The sequence below is a fragment of the Planococcus citri genome, chromosome 5 (genome assembly GCF_950023065.1).
Source record: "Planococcus citri chromosome 5, ihPlaCitr1.1, whole genome shotgun sequence".
Lineage (NCBI taxonomy): Eukaryota > Metazoa > Arthropoda > Insecta > Hemiptera > Pseudococcidae > Planococcus > Planococcus citri.
In genome coordinates, this window is record NC_088681.1 from 12537061 (window position 1) to 12557923 (window position 20863).

The 20863-nt window shown below is 34.0% G+C and overlaps 2 protein-coding genes and 1 long non-coding RNA gene across 4 annotated transcripts in view; 2 read left to right on the forward strand and 1 right to left on the reverse strand.

The window, feature by feature from the left end:
• Positions 1-209: 209 nt before the first annotated feature.
• LOC135849374 (ribonuclease T2-like) lies at positions 210-2010 on the forward strand. Its single transcript, XM_065369766.1, has 3 exons — positions 210-545; positions 657-1032; positions 1123-2010. The coding sequence occupies exons 1-3, from the start codon at positions 304-306 to the stop codon at positions 1261-1263; spliced, it is 759 nt and encodes a 252-aa protein (XP_065225838.1). The 5' UTR covers positions 210-303; the 3' UTR covers positions 1264-2010.
• Positions 2011-3596: 1586 nt separating this feature from the next.
• LOC135849375 (uncharacterized) overlaps positions 3597-20863 on the reverse strand; it is a 498164-nt gene continuing 480897 nt past the window's right edge. Inside the window, exons 6-7 of the long non-coding RNA XR_010559526.1 lie at positions 6132-6545; positions 3597-5286 (exon numbers count right to left, since the gene is read on the reverse strand). This is a non-coding gene — a long non-coding RNA (uncharacterized LOC135849375). The remainder of the gene's footprint in view (positions 5287-6131; positions 6546-20863) is intronic.
• On the forward strand, positions 13957-19525 carry LOC135847448 (uncharacterized). 2 transcript variants are annotated; one of them, XM_065366977.1, is made up of 2 exons: positions 13957-14142; positions 17590-19525. In XM_065366977.1, exon 2 carries the CDS (start codon positions 17671-17673, stop codon positions 19096-19098), a length of 1428 nt encoding a protein of 475 aa, XP_065223049.1. In that variant the 5' UTR covers positions 13957-14142; positions 17590-17670; the 3' UTR covers positions 19099-19525. The 2 variants fall into 2 exon arrangements, with proteins under 2 accessions (XP_065223049.1, XP_065223048.1); XM_065366976.1 differs by having other exon boundaries at positions 13958-14142; positions 17587-19525.

Genomic DNA, 20863 nt, shown 5'->3' on the forward strand with positions numbered 1-20863 from the left:
TGTTCACGGAAGCGACGAACCTAAACCAAAGAATGATTTTTAATGTGAAAATTATAACAGCAGTAGTATGTAACTTTCATTAAATTCGAAGTGTTGTAGATTTTCACAAGGAACCAGTTTCACATTCAAAAATTTCAAGATGTCTAATTGCTGTAAGTGCATATAGCTTAGGCTCAGTTTCTTTTCATATATGTACCTAGGTATCTTTATACCTAATTTATCATTTGATATCTCACATGCTTAAAATACCTACGTATCTAATTAGTTGCATAATAATTAACTTACTTATAGGTGATAATGTAAATGAATTCGTTCGTAGACAAAGAAAACTCCTTTGCATTATATGTATTTTGGGGATTGGTAGTGACACTTTTAGCAATACGCGTTATAAAGTACTTGAGCTATAAACACGAAACCTTCGAGGTCGATTATTTGGTATTGGCGGTGACATGGCCCATTTCAATTTGCAGTTCGTTCAAAAAGGAAAGAAATTGTGCTCATAAGTGTGATTTGTCAGAAGACAACTGGATAATACATGGATTTTGGTGAGTGTAGCCCGTTTAGGCCTTACATATTGTGCCTACTTATATTGAGTGTCAGTATCTACCTAATTCATACCTATAATAATTACACCTCATGTTTTTACTAAATAACAGGCCGCATCAAAATCTTGGAAATCATAAACAACAGATAAGCTACTACTGTCCTTCATCACCGTTCAACCACACTGAACTAGAACCAATTCGAAATCTAATGGAGGAATATTGGCCAACCAAGAAGAGCTGTTGGAACAATTCCCAATTGTGGGAGCATGAATGGTCGAAACATGGAACTTGTGCCTTACAACTCAAGCCTCTGAGCAGTCAACTGAAATATTTTCAACGGACTTTGGAATTGTATAAAGAGTACGATGTGACAAAAGCGTTAAACGATTGTAATATTCGCCCGAATGATTTGCTATTATATCGGAAAGACGACATCGTAGATTGTTTTGTGAACCATTTCAAAAAGTCTCCGCGGTTATCATGCAAAGTAAATTAAACTCCTATTTATAGATTGGGTAGATACTTTACGTGGGTAACTCGTAAAATTATTATAAAACATTCTCATTTTCCTTTTAAGCAGAGTAATAAGAAGTTCTTAACGGAGGTCATGCTCTGTTTTGATAAGGAGTTGGTTTTGCAAGACTGTAAGACTTTTCCTGCCCTAAATAAGGATAACTGTAAAGGAGCTCTCATACTCGCATATCCAGCTCAAATTTGAACCGCATGATTCACCTTTGAAAGCTACGTTCTCGTCTAGTTAAATTCAAGACAGAATTGAAGTAGGAATAGTGATATCTTTTTTAATTTTAAGTAGGTAGGTAGGTATCTTATCAATTTTTTTAGGGTTCCCCGAGCCTCGCCTCGGGGAACCCTCAGTTTTTCAGTTTTTCCACACCTCGATACTAGCGCTGTCTAGCGTTGCGTAAAGATACAACATACGATTTTAATTTTAATTTTTTTTTAGCAGCAAGTACATCATAAATGGAAATGGAATGAGAACGTCAGTACAAAAATATCAATTGAACACAAATATTGCTTGTTTTTTTTTGTACACTTCATTTCGATTACGATATTTTCTGTTTTTTATTCATGTACAATGTGAAATTTTGAAAATATTCTAGACTAAAGAATCAAGGTGAGGATACAAATTTGAAAAGAATGACTATAACATTTTATTTTTAACGAACTCGAGCTGAAAGTAATTATGCAATAAGTTGAATGAGAACTTCTGTTTAGAAATTGTGAATAATCGTTTCCCATTTAACATTTGAAAAAATATCTTGTGAGAAAGCTGTCACAATGCGGACCCAAATTTTTAAAATTTTTGCTTTCGAAGTTTTGATTTTTTTTTTTTTAGTAGCACCAACAAAAGATGAATGATATATTGTGGTACCTTGCTAATATTCAACGATTCGAATTTTCGACAACGACAAATTATAATATCTAATTATTTTGTATTCATTCAACCAATCTAATAATTATTCAAAAAATTCTCATGAACTTGAACCCCAAATAATATTCGTTTTTTGTCAACATTTTTGTAAACGATTGTGACAAGAAAATCGGCCAAAATGCAGGCCCAAATAATTTGGAAAACAATTTGAATATTCCCAATCACAAATTATGAAATTAAGTACCTAGAAGTACCTAATAATTCAATATTTTTTTTAGAAACACATTTCCGAACAACGAAAAAAACAAAAACAAAACCCCCTCATTCCGTTTATTGCTTGTTTTTGTTTTTTTGTTTCACTTTTAAAAGCAAGGCCATTTTCCAACATTTTCAATTTCTCATTATGAAACGTTATGAAATGACATTTCATCGTGTTTATCAAAAGTAGTACTCATAATTACCTACATAATAGATTTAGAAAGGCGTTTTTAAAATTTTTTTCATGGTATCACGTTTTCACGTTTACGGGAACCTATTGCCAGGTCGCCTGCGACCTAGCTTGTTTAATCATTGTGAAACGCGAGCAAAACATTATTTTCACGTAGAAAAAAATACTTAGCCCAAACTAAAAATTAGCCAAAGTAGGTTATTAATTTTAAAAAGTAGGACCAATTTTTCAACTTTTTGTTAAAAAAAAGGATAGACTTTTGGGCAATTTTAATTTTTAAACAACAACGTGAAATTTTTGTGAAAATTTTTGGGACTATAAAAAGCTAAAAGTGAGACTTTGAGCTCGACAATACCTATTTTTAGCAAAAGGAAAAGGCTTACTGGCAGTTTATATTTTCACTTTCTACCTACACTCAACTTCTCTTGATTTTTTTTTCAAGATAAAATTTTTTTTTACTTCGGAATTTTGTTAAAAAGCGAGAAACGTGAATTTTGTCAATAATCACCAAAAAGCATCCTTGATTATTTTAGGCGGGGGGGGGGGGGGGGTGAGGGGGGAATTATTGGCAAAAAGAAAGACACTTTTTCGCAATTTCTGATAAAAAGTCAAGACTTTTAACTTTAGAAATAAATGAAATTTTTGCAGGTTTTTGCAACAAAGTACATGAACTACACTTATTTTCAGAAGATTTTTTGAGGATGGAGAGGAGGTTGTGCAACCGAAAATTTGCCCACTGAAATGAGAAAAAAATACCAATTTCGCCGAGTATGAAAGAAATTTGTTTCTTCTGTTCAATATTTTTAAAAGCCTTAAACATGGATTTTTTTATTTTGTAAAAGAGAAATAAATTAGTCCGAGGGTTTATTCAGAGAATATCTAATGAAAAAATGTAAGACATATTTTAACTGGAGTCGTTACCTCGACTATGTAATAATTAAAAAAGCCTATTTTCAAATCGTACCTGATTTATATAATTATTGATTTCCAAATCCTTGACAATACAATCTTGACAATTTTCATTTTAAAATCAATCTCAGTCTGTAACCTAGACTATCTTGTAGACTCGATCAGGAAATCCGAACCTAAATTCACATCATTACCTAGGTGTGTGCCTCTGGGCACCGCCATTATTGGCATAATATGCAAAATTGGCTTATTCTTCCATTTTGATTACACTCGATTCATTCGAATTAAAACGTGAAATCAGTATCGAAAATTAATAAAACAATTACTCGAAAATTAAGTCATTCTAATTGAATCGAAACATTCGAAAAATTACATGAAAGAAGGAAAAAGATTAATTCTAAAACGCGAACACACACAACTATAAAACTTACGTCTATTCTACTCAAAAAAATAACCACATTAACCACCCTATATGTTGGGTAGACCCTACCTAACGTCCGAAAGCTCAATTTTTCCCACACTCCTGACTCTAACTTTGAACAGATCATCAAATCAAATGTCGAAAGTCTAGCCTACCAAATCTATGAAGGCATTTCTCGACTTATACCACAACCTAGAACAAAAAAATTCATAGAAATTCCTATTTTGATAGTCGAAAACATGGTTCTTTAGAAATTAGAACTTCGAAAAAGAAAAGCAAACTGATCTGAACGAACTGAAGGCAAAAAGATCTTTAAAAATTCGTATTTTGATAGGTGAAAAAGTAGGTAAGTACTTAATGTTTTTTTTATGTGAGGGGTTTGATTTTTTTGGTTTCAAAAGTTCAGAATACTTAATTTGAATGATGGTTTTTTAGAAATTACAATTTCGAAAAAAAAGCAAACTGGCCTGAGCGAAGCGAGAGCCCAATTTTTCAAAAATTATTATTGTTTTTTTTTTTTCTATCATCAGAAGTCAATTTTTGTAATTCAAGTTCCAAAAAAGTCAGCAAAATAGCTTCTTTTAATAAGTCCAAAAATTTTAAAAACTTGCGGAGGGATCCTCTCACTTTGTTTAAAAAAAAACAAGATTTGACAATTTGAGCAAGAAGTAGAGCTATTTGGAAATTTTCATCATTATTTTTTTTACGTGATTTTTTCTCAATTTGTATCTATCAAACAAGCGAGGTTTTCGGGTAATTTTTTTTTTTTTTTCTAAAACCGAGACTTTTTGTAAATTTTTGACATGAAAAGTAACAATTTAAACAAAAACTGCAGAGCTTTTTTGAGAAATTTTGGGCAATTTAGCGACACTATAAACAATTTTTGAAAACAATTGAGACTTTTTGGAATTTTTTACTAAACAGCATCAATTTTGAGAACTTTTCGGCTAAAAAAGTGAAACTTTTAGTAATTTTTAACAACAATGTGAGACTTTTTGGTAATTTTTGAGGAAAAACCATTTTTAAATTAGTCAAATAAGTCACAAAAAGGTATTTTCCTAACAAAAAAAAAAAAAAAAAAAAAAAAACTAGACTCAAATTTTAGCTCAGAAATGGACCGATGATTTTCATCAGCAAACAGATCGATAATAATTGATTAGGTAATTGATGTCATAAAACATGTGAGACCAGCCTATGCAAAATAACCCGACGAATTGAGGCATGGCACGCTCCTTTACACCAACTGCTTAGGCAACTTATTCGACATCTTTCTTCAAATCTCCAGTTCTCCACGATCGATCGGTTGTCGACTGTCAAATCATCCAAATTCTACACAAGTCCATAGCCTTTTTCAACTCGTGTGGTACACTTTGGGAGAGACAGTACAGTGAGGAGACGAGTTTTCGTAGTCTGCTCTCGATATTTTCTAGTCCTGACCTTCTTCATTTATATTTTTTTTTGAAATTTTATTACGTATTCGAACTTCATGAAAAAATTCTCGAAAACCATGTCTTTTCCGTAGAATTCAAGGTCCACTAGACGTTTCTTATCATGGTTGAAGTGCAGCTACCTGTAGAGGGGAAAAAATATGTACAATTTTTACAACTGAAGAGTAAAGAGTAAGAAACTCCTAAATTAATGTTAAATATTATTTGTACATTAAATTTTATTCTATACATTTAAATGATTTTTTTTTAAAATTTACAATAGATGTATATTTTTGGGTGGACGGTGTGGGGAAAGTACGTTTATTTGGAAAAATAATCGATAAAAAACTAGATATCAATTTCACAATTTTGCAATCAATTTTTCTTACTCAACTCATATCCGAACGTTCATCGTAAAATAAAAAATATTATTACACTTTGAATAAAATAATATATTTTCTCTCATCACTTACATCACCAGCAAGCAACCAACCCAGGCACACATTTCACCCTCTCAACCGACCTTGAAACCATTTTTTAAAAAGGTGCTACGTTCCTATTATTAATGCGTTTCTTACCGCTTTTCAATTTTCGTTAATTTTTCCATCAAAATTAGCATTTAATTTCAATGACACGCGGATACAATATGTAATACCAAATAAGTAAGCATTCTCGTTTCTCGCAGTGATAAAAAATTAAGAAACACATCCTTCGATGAAAATCTACTCTCGTTGAATTTCACGGTTACTTTTACCGCACCATCTCCGTTATTATTTTCCCTTCAAGCTATAAGTCCTGTTGGAAACAATGCGCTTATACACTTATACAGCCCCCCTAGTTGCAACAAATCGCCTACGAGTCCGTTAAAAATATGAAATTCCACGCGTAGAATTGATAATAATTGGCGCGAATTTAGCACGCTAAAAAAAAAATATTCGTACATTGAGTTACTCGTAAAACGTGCGGTACCTAATTAATATACTCGTACCTTCGCATAAGGTGGTCCTTATTGTATAGTGAGAGGCTCTTCATGTCTTTGCTACTTGATCCTTCCTTCTCGTTCAAATTAAACGCGACTCAACCATCGAGTCTCGAGATGTAAATATATCGACGATCGAGCAGGAAAAGGGTCCACTTTAGAGACGTCTCGTACATATTAACGGTACAATAAACAGACTGCATTGTATACGGTGGTCTTTTCCCAATACCAATCGAACTCTCCCTCGATGTCGAATGGTAGGTAAGATATCAAAGATGGTGCAAATTTTTGCCATATTGTTTCAATTCTCATTGCAGTAGGCCTGTCAGCGGTGCAAAATGCTCGTTCGAGTTGTTTGTTTATTTTATAGAGGTACTATTGCTTTATTGTACGATGAATTGTTTTCGTGAAGTGGGTAGGTATCTGAAAAAAAAACACACAAAACAAGAATAAATTAATTATTATTTTGCTATAGCTGAATTGTAATTAAAAACAATGATAATATTAAATAAATAAAGATTTACTGCTCTCTACATGACAACTGATTGATTTATTGAATTACTCGGGTCAATGGAGGGATTTGGCGATTTTCGAAATGATGGGTATTGTCTCAGTATCTAACCAAAGGGGATAAATGCACAAATCCATGTAGTGCGAGATGCTTGAAAAATGGAATAAGAATTTCAATTCAGTGAAATATAAAATTAAATTTTATAGGTAAGTAGCGAATTTAATGTTACACTCATGAGATTAAATTTACTTTGAATCAATTCATTTCATCTTAACAGAGCTCGTACAAATTTTCTGTAAAAAAAAAAATGAATAAATAAAAAAAATAAAAGTACTCGTAAGTAAGTAACAGAGATGATGGAAAAATTGAGTTTTTGAAAATTAGTACCTTTAAATTATATTATTCAATATTATTAAATTATTATAATTAAATAAAATATAAATAAAATATTTTAAATTATATATCAAATTAATTATATAAATATAAAAAAAATTATAAAAAGTAATCATCAAAAAAATTTAAACTTAATGAGTAACCAAAATTTAAAAAAACAAAAAAATAACCAAAAGTTATATTTACTAATTTTAGTGATTCAATCGAGTAGGTACAATTGGTGTGATTTTCATTTTACCTACTTACTTGTTTCAACTTAGAACTTAGGTAATCTATTTTAAATCATTTCAATGCACTGTAATTTTCAATCTTTTAATTTGGTTCGTTTGAAATCGATTTAAAATTTTTCTTTTTAGTTGAATTTAATATTTACCTACATTTAGATTCATTTTCTACTTTAAATCACTTAAATTTGAGTTGGTTCATTTTAATTTAATCCGATTTATTTCAAATTAAATCCATTCTATTCATTTTCTTACTTAAATTTAATTTATTTTCATTCATTTCATCATTTTGATTTAAAAATTCTCGTTTTTTTACAAAATTGTGAAAGTCTTACGTTTTTTTTTCAAGAATTACCAAAAGATCTTGTTTTTTTTTGCCAGAAATAGGCAAACAGCATGCTTTTTTTGCCAATAATTCTCAAAAAGTTCTACTTTTTGGTAAAATAGTCCAAGTCTTGCTTGTTGCCGAAAATTGACAAAAATTCTCGTTTTTCGAAAAATTGTCAGTCTCACTTTTTCTCAAAATCACTTTTTCGCCGATAATTTTCAAAAAAATCCTGTTTTTTACAAAAATTGTCGCGGTGTTGCTTTTTGCTGAAAATTGTCACATTTTTGCAAAAAATTACACAGTCTTATCTTCTTCCAAAAATTGTTCGAATTTCGCTTTTTTGGTAAAAATTTTCCGAAAAAATCGTTTTATTGTTTTTTTAATTTTTTTAACTTTTTGCTAAAATTACACTAGTCAAAAATTGACAGAAATTCTTACTTTTCTAGCAAATTGTGAAAGTCCAACTTTCTTTATCAAAGATTTCTAGTCTCATTCATTTTTTTCATCACAAATAGGTATCCAAAAATCTTTGTGAACGAAAATTTAAAATAAAACACAAAAAATGGACGTTTTTTTGTTTCTTGGACCCATTTTTTCAAAAATTTTTCATAACTTCGATTTTTCATGCCTAAAAATTTGGTTTTGCCCGCTCCTTGAGAAAATCTTGGCTACGCCACTGACTTTTTTGGTCTATATCCTCCCCTCTCCCAAATTTACCAAAGTGCTCGCTTTTTAAATAAATTGATAACAAAATTAAACTTTTTTCCAAAAAGTGTCTTTTTTGAAATTTCAAAAGTCTGTTTTTTCCAAAAAATTGTAAAAAATTCAAATTTTGTTGCCAAATATTACAAGAAATTTGCGTAGTAGTTCAACTTTTCAAAATTATATTCGTGTTCAGCGATATCAAAAATATACTATTTTAGGTGTCACACGAATGAAAACACTTTTTTAAACTATTACCCCCCTTTGGGGATGTGCTGATGGGGGCCATATATCGGATCTATTTGAAAATTTGACGTCATATTTGTGTTCTGCGTTACCAAAAACATACAATTCAATACCTACATCACATGCCCCAGATATTTTTTTTTCAAAGTTTTGCACAAATTTGGGAGAGGGGGTACTCCCTTTCTATTAAAAAACCCCATCTTGAAAATTAAATATTTCGAAAAAGCATCAAAAGGTTGTCATAGTGCAGCGATGGCCACCACCTGGTATGGTAGTACTTATATTATGAACCCCCATATTGAAAATATTTGGTAATGTGTGAATCTATAAATAGAATAACGTCAGGTCATTGACTTTTCCCGACAAGTGGCGCGCGTCAAAGGACTACAGGATCGTTGTATAGAAGAAGAAGATCTATGTCTATATAACGCAGGCTTGTCAGACCGGACCAAAAAACCGGACCGATGACCGCGAACGGATCCAAAAATGCACACAAGACCAAGTGGACCGGACCACACCAGACCAGACCTTGGACCTCTAAAAAAAATGTAGATATGTAAATATTAACCGAACAGATGACCCTTTTCAGAAAAAATAACAGGGACATAGATCGAGACCGAAGACCTTTCTAAAAAATTGGACCAACGACTGCGGTTTGGACCTCAGTTATGTCCAATTTTTCAAATTTATAATGTCATTTTAGATGCCTATTCTAACTAAATTTCCATTGTGACTTAATTTCTTTCAAAGTTTTATTGTTTTGAAAGTAAAAATCCCATTTTTCAACTCATCTTATGTGTTGGGAAGCTTTTTTCTTTCTAAAAAATGAAGACCATTTTTTGGACCTGAGCTGACTCATGACCGCGATGAAAATTTCTGGTCAAGACTGGACCAGACCGACCTATACAAAGACAAAAAATGCAGAACCGAATGGCCGGATCGGACCGTTTAAAAGCTCCAAACTAGGATCTTGATTTTGGAGCAACCGCAAAACCTATACCTTTGGGAGTCCATTGCCTAGTCTTGAAGCTAACACTTTTAATATTTAATTGATCCGATGATCGATAAATATGACTTTTTTTTTGGTAATTTGAGATGTATCCGGACATCGACAAATTACACAGTGTTACATGTGTTTTGTTTAGTCAAGTTCTGTTGACGCCCTTAATATTAGGAGGACCACTGAAAGAGACAGAAAAAAACGTACAGTGTTCTAGTGAATGGTGAGATACATTTACTATTTATTAATTAAGTGTTAATCATAATTATTTGACCAAGGTGTTGTAATGTATGATTATTACTTAGTTATGCTTTAAAGACTTATTTTCAACATATTATCCTTATTATATGTACTGTAGCATAGGTCATGTTAATTTGCCTGAATTTTTTTGGGTAGATTAACCTATCTACATATTGTTCAAGGATTCTGGGCTTAAGTGATGAGAGTGGGGAAAAGTTGAACTTATGGACGTTAGGTAAGTCCTACCTAACGTAGTAGGTATCAATAATAATTTGAATGTTGATTAGTACGTACGTTTTGAAGTGTTACGCGATCGCGTTGTAATTAATCCTTTTGCTTTTCATGTTTTTATTTTTCTAATAATGTTTCGAGTAAGAATAAAATGAATTAGTTTCGAGTGTTAAGTTTGTTTGAATTTTCGATAATGATTTCGTGTTTTAATTCGATTGAATCGGTTTTAATTATGGAAGAGTAGACCTGTGTCACGTAAGCCAGTAATGGCGGTGCTTAGGCACACGCCTAGATAATGGTGTGAATTTAGGGAAAATTCTTCTTAGATAGGGCTACTATATAGTCATGGAAATTGACTCCGTCTTAGTTTATTAAATCAAAATTGTCAAGGTAATGTCAGGTTTAGAAACTAATAATTAGATATATCAGGTATGATATTTTATTAGCTCTTAGAAATTTAGATAATCGAGTAAACGATTCAAATTTATAATGTGTCTAACATCGTAATTATTCCTATGAATAATATTTTATAATCGAATAAATACCTATCACCTAAAAGAGGTTACGATCTCACCTTATGCTTTTGAAACTTTGATAGGTATTTACCTATTTGTATATAGTCCCTTTTTCTAACCTTTTTCGATGATAGGAAATAAATTACTCTCATGTTTAGACATTTTAATTATCTGGAGTATAGGCAGGTTCCTTTATGTTACTTTCCTGTAGAATTACCCACTTATCCTATTTAGTTATACCAGTCTAACTCCTTACCTACCTATTTGGACACGCCAAGCTTTCCCCAAAAAAATGATTCCTTATTAAAATTATTTAATCCTATACCACAGTACCTAATGTTGCTGATCTACCTGTCTGTGAATAGATAGATCATTTACTTGTCTAAATTCATTCATTTTCATACCATATTGAGAAATATGTTACACGATGTGTCGGTGTATGCTAATGATGCTTGTAAATAGTGTAAATATACGTAATAAGTAAATCGAGTTAACGAGTTTTAATTTCATATGATCGGAAAATGAGTAGTTTCCTAGATAGTTTTGTGGTTGGAAAATATGTCTTTAAAATTCATTCATTTTCATACCATATTGAGAAATATGTTACACGGTGTGTCGGTGTATGCTAATGATGCTTGTAAATAGTGTAAATATACGTAATAAGTAAATCGAGTTAACGATTTTTAATTTCATATGATCGGAAAATGAGTAGTTTCCTAGACAGTTTTGTGGTTGGAAAATATGTCTTTAACGCATCTATCTAAACATGTGCGGAAAACAGTTATTTTCCTCCCAGGGAGAAAAATAACTGTTTTCCGCACATGTTTACAAATTCGAAATCAGCCATTTTTTAAAATTTCAGCATTTATTTTCCTCTCATATGAAATTAAAATAGTATACGCGACAGGATTGGACAGTAATGCGATTACCTTGTGCGATTTAAGTCACTTGGCTTCGCCTCGCTCCTTAAACTTCGCACTCGTTAATCGCATACTTTCCACTCCTGTCATGTAATATACTATTATTTATTATGTTTCTTGTAATTGAATGTGTATAGCGGAGTTAGGAAAAATACGAAGTCATTCCCCTTCAGCGATCTTTCACTTATACCCTACTATATCAAGGTACATCGATGGACATTTTTTCAGAATTTTTAAATGGTAGCTCCCACTTACAGCGCCATTTCGAAATTTGAACTTTCAATTTGAAAGTTCAACTTTCAACTTTTGATAATTCAAAGTTCAAAATTTGATGTCCTTTCGAACTATGAAATCAGTTTTGATCAAAGCATCATAGCTTTGGAGGTATGCGCTGCTGAAGTTGAGTACCCTGAGACAATGCAAAAATAATTGAAGCCCCCCAGCATTCCACCCACCCCCTGAGTAGGCTAGGACCAAACTGATTGCGGGTTTCTTACTTATTGAGTGGTTAGACATTGTAAATAAAAATTTTAGTGAAATCGAAGGACATACTCAGAATTGTCGGTCAAATTGAGGTGGAATGATCCATCAGATTAATTCAAAACCTGTCAAATCCCTTTTTCCATTTTGTTTTAGACCCATTCAGGTCATGCCACCTCCAAATCAGTTTGAATTTGGCTTTTTTCCTGTCAAATTGACATCGACCAATTTTAGTTTGGGAAATTTGAAAAATTTATCAACAATAACGAATGATTTAATCACAGATATCGATCAGTCACAAATAAAAGAAAAATCATCAAATTACACGTTACATTTTTCACTTTGGTTTGCACAAGAAATTCATTCTTCTTGGGGTTGTCAAGTTGCTCGAAAATCTCCAAACATGTCTTCAAGACTCAAATTGATACCTCCTTCAGGATTTAACGCACTGCTATATGTAGATGCTTTGATTGTACAGTTCAGCGTCACACATTCGCAAATATACTGCGGATTTTTCCAGATGAGGAGGTCGAACAAAAGGGAGAGGAGAAATGGAAGAAAAACACATAAAAATTTAATCCCATTCCTCGAATACTCTACTTTATCATTTTCTTCGAATTTTTCGACACGTGCGACGAGATAAATTTAACAACTGAGACATGGGAATTCGTGCAATCGGATCGGCGATTTTTCACCGTATTAATTTCCACCATCGATTCAAGGCCAACCATCAGTGCGGCGAGGCGAACTCGACTACCGCATATTTCAAAGATTTCCAATCGATATGTCGAAAAAATTCGTCTCATTAATCGCTAATCGGGTGGTCTACTCGTGTAATTCGCATTAAATGCCAATATCGCACCACCAGACCAAAGAGAGCGAAGGGGGGTGAATATTTAAACCATGTGAAAAAAAGGACGTCTGCAAAAAAAAAAGAGAAGTGTGAGGCACCTCGATGACGAAGCTTTCTAACCTATAGAGGTAGAGAGGTACGTAGAATAAATGGCTATAAGTAGTAATCGGACACCAATGTGGGTAATTTTCTAACCCAATAAAACAATTGGCACGGCGGTGGCGATGATTTGAATTCGCCTGACGCAGCACGCGTTAGACCACACACAGATCACCTCGAAACGGAATAATTAATTAGTAATCGAGGGAAAAAAATTGCGTTACTGTTTCGGCGGAGCTGTAGACGAGCTGCACAATGCACATGGACAGATCGAACGAACGAGAATTTCATCATAAATCATATTTTGAATACTAAATCATCTCTTTCGCTCGGTTTGATCTAATTAATCGAGACGAATCGAATTAAGCGGGGTTAATTTCTGCCTTTATAGTGTTAATAATTAAATATTTATAACGGAAATCTACCCCTAAGAGAACACAGATCGACTGGCCCCATTCCAGCCTAGATTTCTGTTACCTTCATCGGCTGCACAATAATCGGCTCGTGCTGTCGAATTATAATTTCCCTCTTCTCTACCTCTTCGTCTCGCGTTTCTTTCATTTAAGCATGATCCTTCTCCCTAATATAGTTTCTCTCTGACGTGTATGATGATGAGGACCGACGACGAGATCATGCTGATTTTATAATTCGGTCAAAAAGGTGTACTTTTTGTAAACACCGATCTCTCGGCACAAGTCTAAAGGATCGAACGCTGCATGGGGTCGTTTAATACGGGATCCCTTTTTTCTTCTTCCTTATTTTTACTCTCTGTGTAGATCGTTTCGGCGCTACGCTGTTTTCTTATTATCTTCTACTATAAACGAATTATTCTCAATTATTCATCGCGACCATGGTACTTATATGTACGAGTAGGTAAAGTATCTGTGAGAGAGATGAAGGTGTTTTAGATTTGGACTTTGGCGTCGAGTAGATTTTGTTTCGAGAGACGTTTCTTCCTACTGTTTATTGAATGATGTAAAATTTCACAAGTGATATCGATCGAGTCTGCGATTAGTTAATTTTTTTTCTAATATTACGTACCCGATAAGGAGAGATTAGATAATATGGCATCGTAGGTAGAGGTAGAGGTTGAGGTACTTTGTATGTTGGTAAATTATTTTTATCCGCTGAACGATTATGAACGCGGATGCGGATGTAGAAATCTGCGAGAACGTGATCGGATTCCGTCCCTTTGACTAGTTTAGATGGTGATTTAAAATTTTTTTTTTTGGTGTCTTGTATTAGAAGTGCGTTGAATTGACATTAGATTCACATTAAGTAAGTGTTTATTTCTCGTACAGTCATACAGTACTTTGTATAATAACTCATCCAGATCACTCTGCAAATCAACGTATCAAATTTCAATCTCCTCAAGTCAACCTGTCAACTTCAATTAACTGAGAATTTCAAGTTGGAAAAATTGAAAAATTCAGTTTCTCGAATTTTTACATCATTGTGATGACAGTTCAGAGGATAGGATTCAAAAACCATATTGAAATTGGGATTCAGTGGCCCCCAAAAACCTAAGAAAAGATACGTCAGATAATATCATATTTTTTTTTACTTTTGGGCCTAATGGAGTGAGATACCTACCTACCTGTGATAGAAGTTAAGAAGTTTGGATTAAAAAATTATGTTAAAATTTGGATTCAGCGCCCCAAAAAACCTAACAAACAATAAGTCACGCAACATTATCGCATTTAAAAAAATTTTTGGATCTTATTGGGGTGGTCGTGAGGGGAGGAGGGTTCAGAGAGGGTCGGATTGAAAAACCAAGTTGATATTCGGACTCAGCGTCCCAAAAATACCATCAAACGATATGTCACATGACCATATTTTCTTTCCATTTTTGGACCAATTGGAAGCGCCTGAGGGGAGGGGGTAATTAGAGAGGGTCAAATTGAAAATCCAAGTTGATATTCGGACTCAGCGCCCTAAAAATCCCAACAAACAATATGTCACACGACCACATTTTCTTTCCATTTTTGGACCTAGTGGAAGCACCCGAGGGAAGGGGGTGATTAGGGGGGGGGGGGTCAGATTGAAATATCAAGTTATTATTCGGACTCAGCGCCCCAAAAACCCCAACAAACGATGTGTCACATGGCCAAATTTTCTTTATCCCTTTTTGGACCTATTGGAAGCGCGTGAGGGGAGGGGGTGATTAGAGAGGGTCAAATTGAAAATCCAAGGTGATATTCGGACTCAGTACCCCAAAAACCCCAACAAATGATATGTCACATGGCCATATTTTCTGTCGATTTTTGGACCTAATGGAAGCGCCCAAGGGGAGGGGGTGTTTAGAAGGAGTCAAATTGAAAAACCAAGTTGATATTCGGACTCAGTGCCCCAAAAAACCCCAACAAACGATATGTCACACGGCCACATTTTCTTTTCATTTTTGGACCTAATGGAAGTGCCTAAGGGGGAGGGGGTGTTTAGAGAGGTCAAATTGAGAAACCAAGTTGATATTCGGACTGAGTGCCCCTAAAACCCAAACAAACGATACGTCACATGGTCACATGGCCACATTTCCTTTCCATTTTTGGGCCTAATAGAAGCGTCCAAGGGGGGGGGGGGTGTTTAGAGAGGTTCAGAAAACCAAAACCTTCATTTTCAAATAACGAAACCGTTACGTTTAAAAACCGATACCAAAACCAAAATTTTTAAACCCCCCTCATCCTTAGTTGAGTTATTTATGCATGGATCCTAAAACCAACACCAAAACCTGCAGTTTCAAAAACCAAAAACTGTAATTTTCCAGAAATCAAAACCATCATTTTTGTAGACTAGAACCAAAATTGAAAGCAAAAACCTTTGTTTTTTGAAATTGAAACAAAAACTGAAACAGTTGAGTTATTTTTAAACAATGTAACTAAAACCAAAATTGAAACCTTTATTTTTAAAAACCGTAACCAAAATCTTCATTTTTAAACACCAAAACCCCAACTGAAACCAACACCAAAACTCTATTTTCAGAAACCAAAACTGCCGGGCATGGAACCATAACTGAAACTGAAACCAAAACCAAAAACTGAAAAAATTGCCCATCACTCGTAATTATTTGTATTTTTTCAAAACCAAAACCAAAACCAAACCAAAACCTATAACCAATTGAAAAATCCAAATCTGGCTAGATATTGAAATTTTAAATTACCTTCTTGAATCTGAAGTGCCCCGCCCCAAGTTTTGTCAATTTCATTTTAAAACAACATTTTTAGTTAGTTGAAAGCGTCAAAACCAAAACTCTGTACGAAAACCATAATTTCAATATAAAAACCTGTAACTTAAACCCAAAAATTATAACGATTTTCTCAAAACCACAACTAAGGACAAAACTGAAGATGCAAACTTTTCAATAACAAAACCAGAACCCTCATTTTATGAAAACTAAAACCAATACTGAAAGTAGAACCAAAAACTTCATAGTAAACTGAAATCAAAACTGAAACCATTATTTGAAAACTGAAACTGAAACTAAAATCAAAATCTAAATGCCCATATTCAGAAACCAAAACCAAACTAGTTATTTTAAAACCACAAATCCACATTTTCAAAAGCCAAAATTGTTATTTTGAGAAACAAAAGCCAATAAGGTACATATTTTTACAAATCAAAACTGCCATTTAGCCATTTTTTGAAACCTAAACTGTCACTTTTCAAAATTTAAACCAAAACTGAAACTTTAATTTTCAAAAACCAAAATTGGCTTGAAACAGTCATTTGAAAACCGTAATTGAAATCAAAACCAAAACCAACAAAAAACAAAACAAAACAGATCCTGTTATTTTTAGAAACTGAAATTTATATCAAAATTGAAATCTTTACTTTCAGAATCCAAAACCAAAATTTTCATTTTCAAAAAACCAATATGTTATTTTTAAAAACCAAAACATGAGTATTATTTTTAGAAACCATAACCTTCGGTTTTGAAAATAGGAACTGAAACTTCAGTTTTTGTTATTATAAAAACCAAAACTGAAACCGTAACTTTTTCAAATTGAAACAAAAACCAAACCCTCAAAGTATTTTTAAAAACCAAAACTAACACCAAAATATTATATTGTTTTTTAACCGGGAGAATTGTAATGTTAGGTAAACAAAATTGTAACTTTAGGTAGATTACCGCGATTTTTGATAAATTACTGTCATTTTTGGGTAATGACCGTAATTTTTGGTAGCATTGTGATTTTAGGTAAAATTGCTATTTTTGGTAAATTACTGTAATTATGCGTAAAATACTGTCATTATGGGTAAATTACTGTAATTTTTGGTAAATTACCGCAATTGTTTGGTATATTACCGCAAATTTTGGTAAATTTTGGTAAATTACCGTAAATTTTGGTAAATTACCGTAAATTTTGGTAAATTACCGTAATTTGGAAAAGTACTGTAATTTTTGGTAAATTATAATTTTTTTAATAAAATTGTGATTTTAGGTAAAATTGTAATTTTTGGTAAATTATTGTGATTGATGGTAAATTACCGTAATTGTTTAGTAAATTACATTAGTTTTTGGTAAATTACAGTAATTTTCAGAATTGTGATTTTCAAAATCTGTCATTTTCATTTTTATAAATCAACCCCTTCCCCTTTATTTCTGAAAACAGAAACTGAAACCAATACTTTCATCTCAGATAACAGAAACTGAAACCAAAATTGTAGCGATAAATAGGTAATGTACAAGTGTTTAATGAAGACCATTTTTTTTGTTGTTTGCAGCAGAAGCAGAACTTACAGCAGAAGCAAAACCTATCTAAATCCTCCAATCAGACCACTCCACCAAAATTTCTGCAGTATACCAAAATGCCATCATTCCAATGGTCCATCTCCATTTCGATGTTTCTAATTTCCGCAACAATCAGCGATGCCCAATCAACTACGAAAAATATCCCAAACACCGATCATCCTACCGACTTCGAGAATCTAACCAAAACATCCACGTGCTTCGTAGACAAAACACCTCTACTAGAGACACTGTTCAGCGATTCTCCTCACGATCACCGAATCATCTCGATCACCACACCTCGAGGATTCGGCCGAACCACCAATCTAGACATGATCAGACGTTTCGCCAGTATCGAAACCGATTCTCAAGGAACTCGTCGAAATAAATTCATCTCTTCGGCTTACCATATTTTCGGCCCTCAAGCCAATCTCTCCATTTCGCGAAACGATCTTCTGATCCAAGATCATCTCGGAATGTATCCCGTCATATATCTAGATTTGAGCAACGTGACAGCTCCTTCGATCAGGGAAACTATGCAGAATCTGCACGAACGCATCAAGCAGTCGTACCAACGCTGCGAATGGCTGGAAAACAAGAAACTACGCATGTCCCAGAACACTATCGGTATCCTGGAGCATTCCAAGCACAAAAGCGATTGGAAATTCATCAGCAAGATGATGAAGAACCTGGTGAACGTGGTCGATATACAAAACAGTATTAGTAAACTGATACAAATGCTAGTCGAACAATTCCAACACAAGGCTATTCTTTTAATAGACAATTACGACGCTCCACTTATGGACGCCGTTTACCATCAATCCAACAACAGCGTCGGCCGATTTTACGAATTTTTCAACGCTTTCTTCAGCAGCACGCTGGATGACTCGGTTAACGATACCGAACTCGTTATTCTCACCGGAAGACATCCTGTATCGATTAAAACCCAAACTGAAATCGATTTCTACTCGTTTCTCAGCGACCACGATCTCAGCCAGTTTTTCGGATTCAACGAAGCCCAAGTGCAACACTTACTGGATCTGAATCCGGGCTCGGTCTCGATCCAAGAGCTGAGGAATAACTTCGGAGGATACTTGATTAATGGGTCGTCGACTCCTTTATATAATCCAAGCTCAGTTTACGAGTATTTTCACTCGATTCGGGCACAGAACCAGACAGAGATATCGTCCACTCCGTTGTACGATCCTCAAATACATAAATTGGTGAAAAGATTCATGTCGAATGTGACCTGGCAACAGGATAAGGGTATAGAAGGATACTGGGGCGATCGATCTTTCGAAATAATTCCTCGTTTCGATGTCGATCAATTGGAAAGAATCGCCAGTGTGATCAATGGGTCTGAGAGTATCACCGGCAGCGACTTGGATATGTATTTTAGTATCTTGTTCGTCAATGGGTACTTTACCCATCCGAATGATACGGCTCCGGATGTAATCGCGTTTCCTAATCTGCAAATGATGACCACCTTCCAGCAGTATTTGAACTGAAGATTGTAGAGGCCAAGAACAAGGTACAAATGAGATGATGCAGGGAAGCAGAGGCAATTTTAATGGATTAGCATTGTGATATTGGACATGGTGGAAAATTGAGTGCTTTGAGCAGATCCATGTTCAACAGTCAAGATGGTATGATCTTTAGTGAAAGTGAAATCATACAATTTTAATAAGATGTTGAAGAAATCTGCAGTATATTTGCAAATGGAAGACGCTGAACTGTACAATCGAAGCACCTATAGTAGTGATTAAATCTTAAAGGAGGTATCAATTTAGTCTTGAAGACGTGCTTGGGGATTTTTGAGCAACTTGACAACCCCAAGGGGAATGAATTTCTCATGCAAACCAAAGTGATGTGATAATTTTTTTTTATTTGTGACCAATCAATATCTGTAATTAAATCATTCGTTACTGTTGATAATTTTTTAAAATTTTCTCAACTAAAATTTATCGATGTCGATACGACAGAAAAAATGTCAAATTCAAACTGATTAATGAGTGGGCATGACTTGAAAATTGGGTCATTCCATGTCAACTCAACCAAAAAAAGGCGATTTTGAAAGTCATGCCTTTCGATTTCGCTCAAATTTTTTTTACAATATCTACCCACCCAGTAAGTAAGAAAGCCGCAATCAGTTTGGTCCCAGCCCCCTCAGGGGGCTGGAGGGGGGGCTTCCATTATTTTCACATTGTCTCGAGGTACTCAACTTCAGCAGCCCATTTCTCCAAAACTATGATACTTTGATCAAAACTGATTTCACAGTTCGAAAGGGCATTGAATTTTGAACTTTTTAGATATTTTGAAATTTTCAAAAGTTGAAAGTTGAACTTTCAATTTGAAAGTTCAAATTTCAAAATGGCACTGTAAGTGGGAGCTACCATTTAAAATTTTGAAAAAATTTCCATAGATGTACATTTTGATACTTTTTTGAAATATTCAGGTTTCGAGTTGGAACTCGTGGACGGAAGGGGAGCACCCCCACCCCCAATTTTGGGTGAAACTTTCGAAAGAAAATCTGGGGCATGTGATATATCGAATTGTATGTTTTCGGCAACGCTGAACACGAATATGACGTTAGATTTTCGATAGGACCCCATCCACGGCCCCCAGCACCTCCCCAAAGGGGGTAAAAGTTCAAAAAAGTGTTTTGTTCGTGCGACACATGGAATAATATGTTTTTGGTGACGCTAAACACGAATATGACGTCAGATTTTTGATTGGACCTCATCCACGGCCCCCAACAATTTTTTTTTGAATTTTACCTATTGGGGAGGTTCTGGGGGCCATGGGTGAGGTCGATTTAAAAAACTATGGCTATATTCGTATTCAGCGATATCGAAAACATACTATTTCATGTGTCACACGAATGTTACTATTTTTTTTGGGTTACCCCCTTTGGGAAGGTGCAGGGGCCGTGGATGAGGTCCAATCAAAAATCTGACGTCATATTCGTGTTCAGCGTCACCAAAAACATATTATTCCATGTGTCGCACGAACAAAACAGTTTTTAGTGACAAAACGAGAGTACCTAAAACATTTTATTTTAATGCAGAAAGAGATGACAAAAAAAACCAAAACATTACAAATTAACGTATGATGGTTTCTAAAAAGTTGAATATTTTGCAATTTTTTGCAATTTGTGACAAAAATACAAATTTTTTGGAAAAAAAGGGACTATTGGAAAATTATTTTCAAAAAAAACACTTTTTGAAAAAAAGTTGAATTTTTTAGAAATTCATTCAATAATAAGGCAGCATT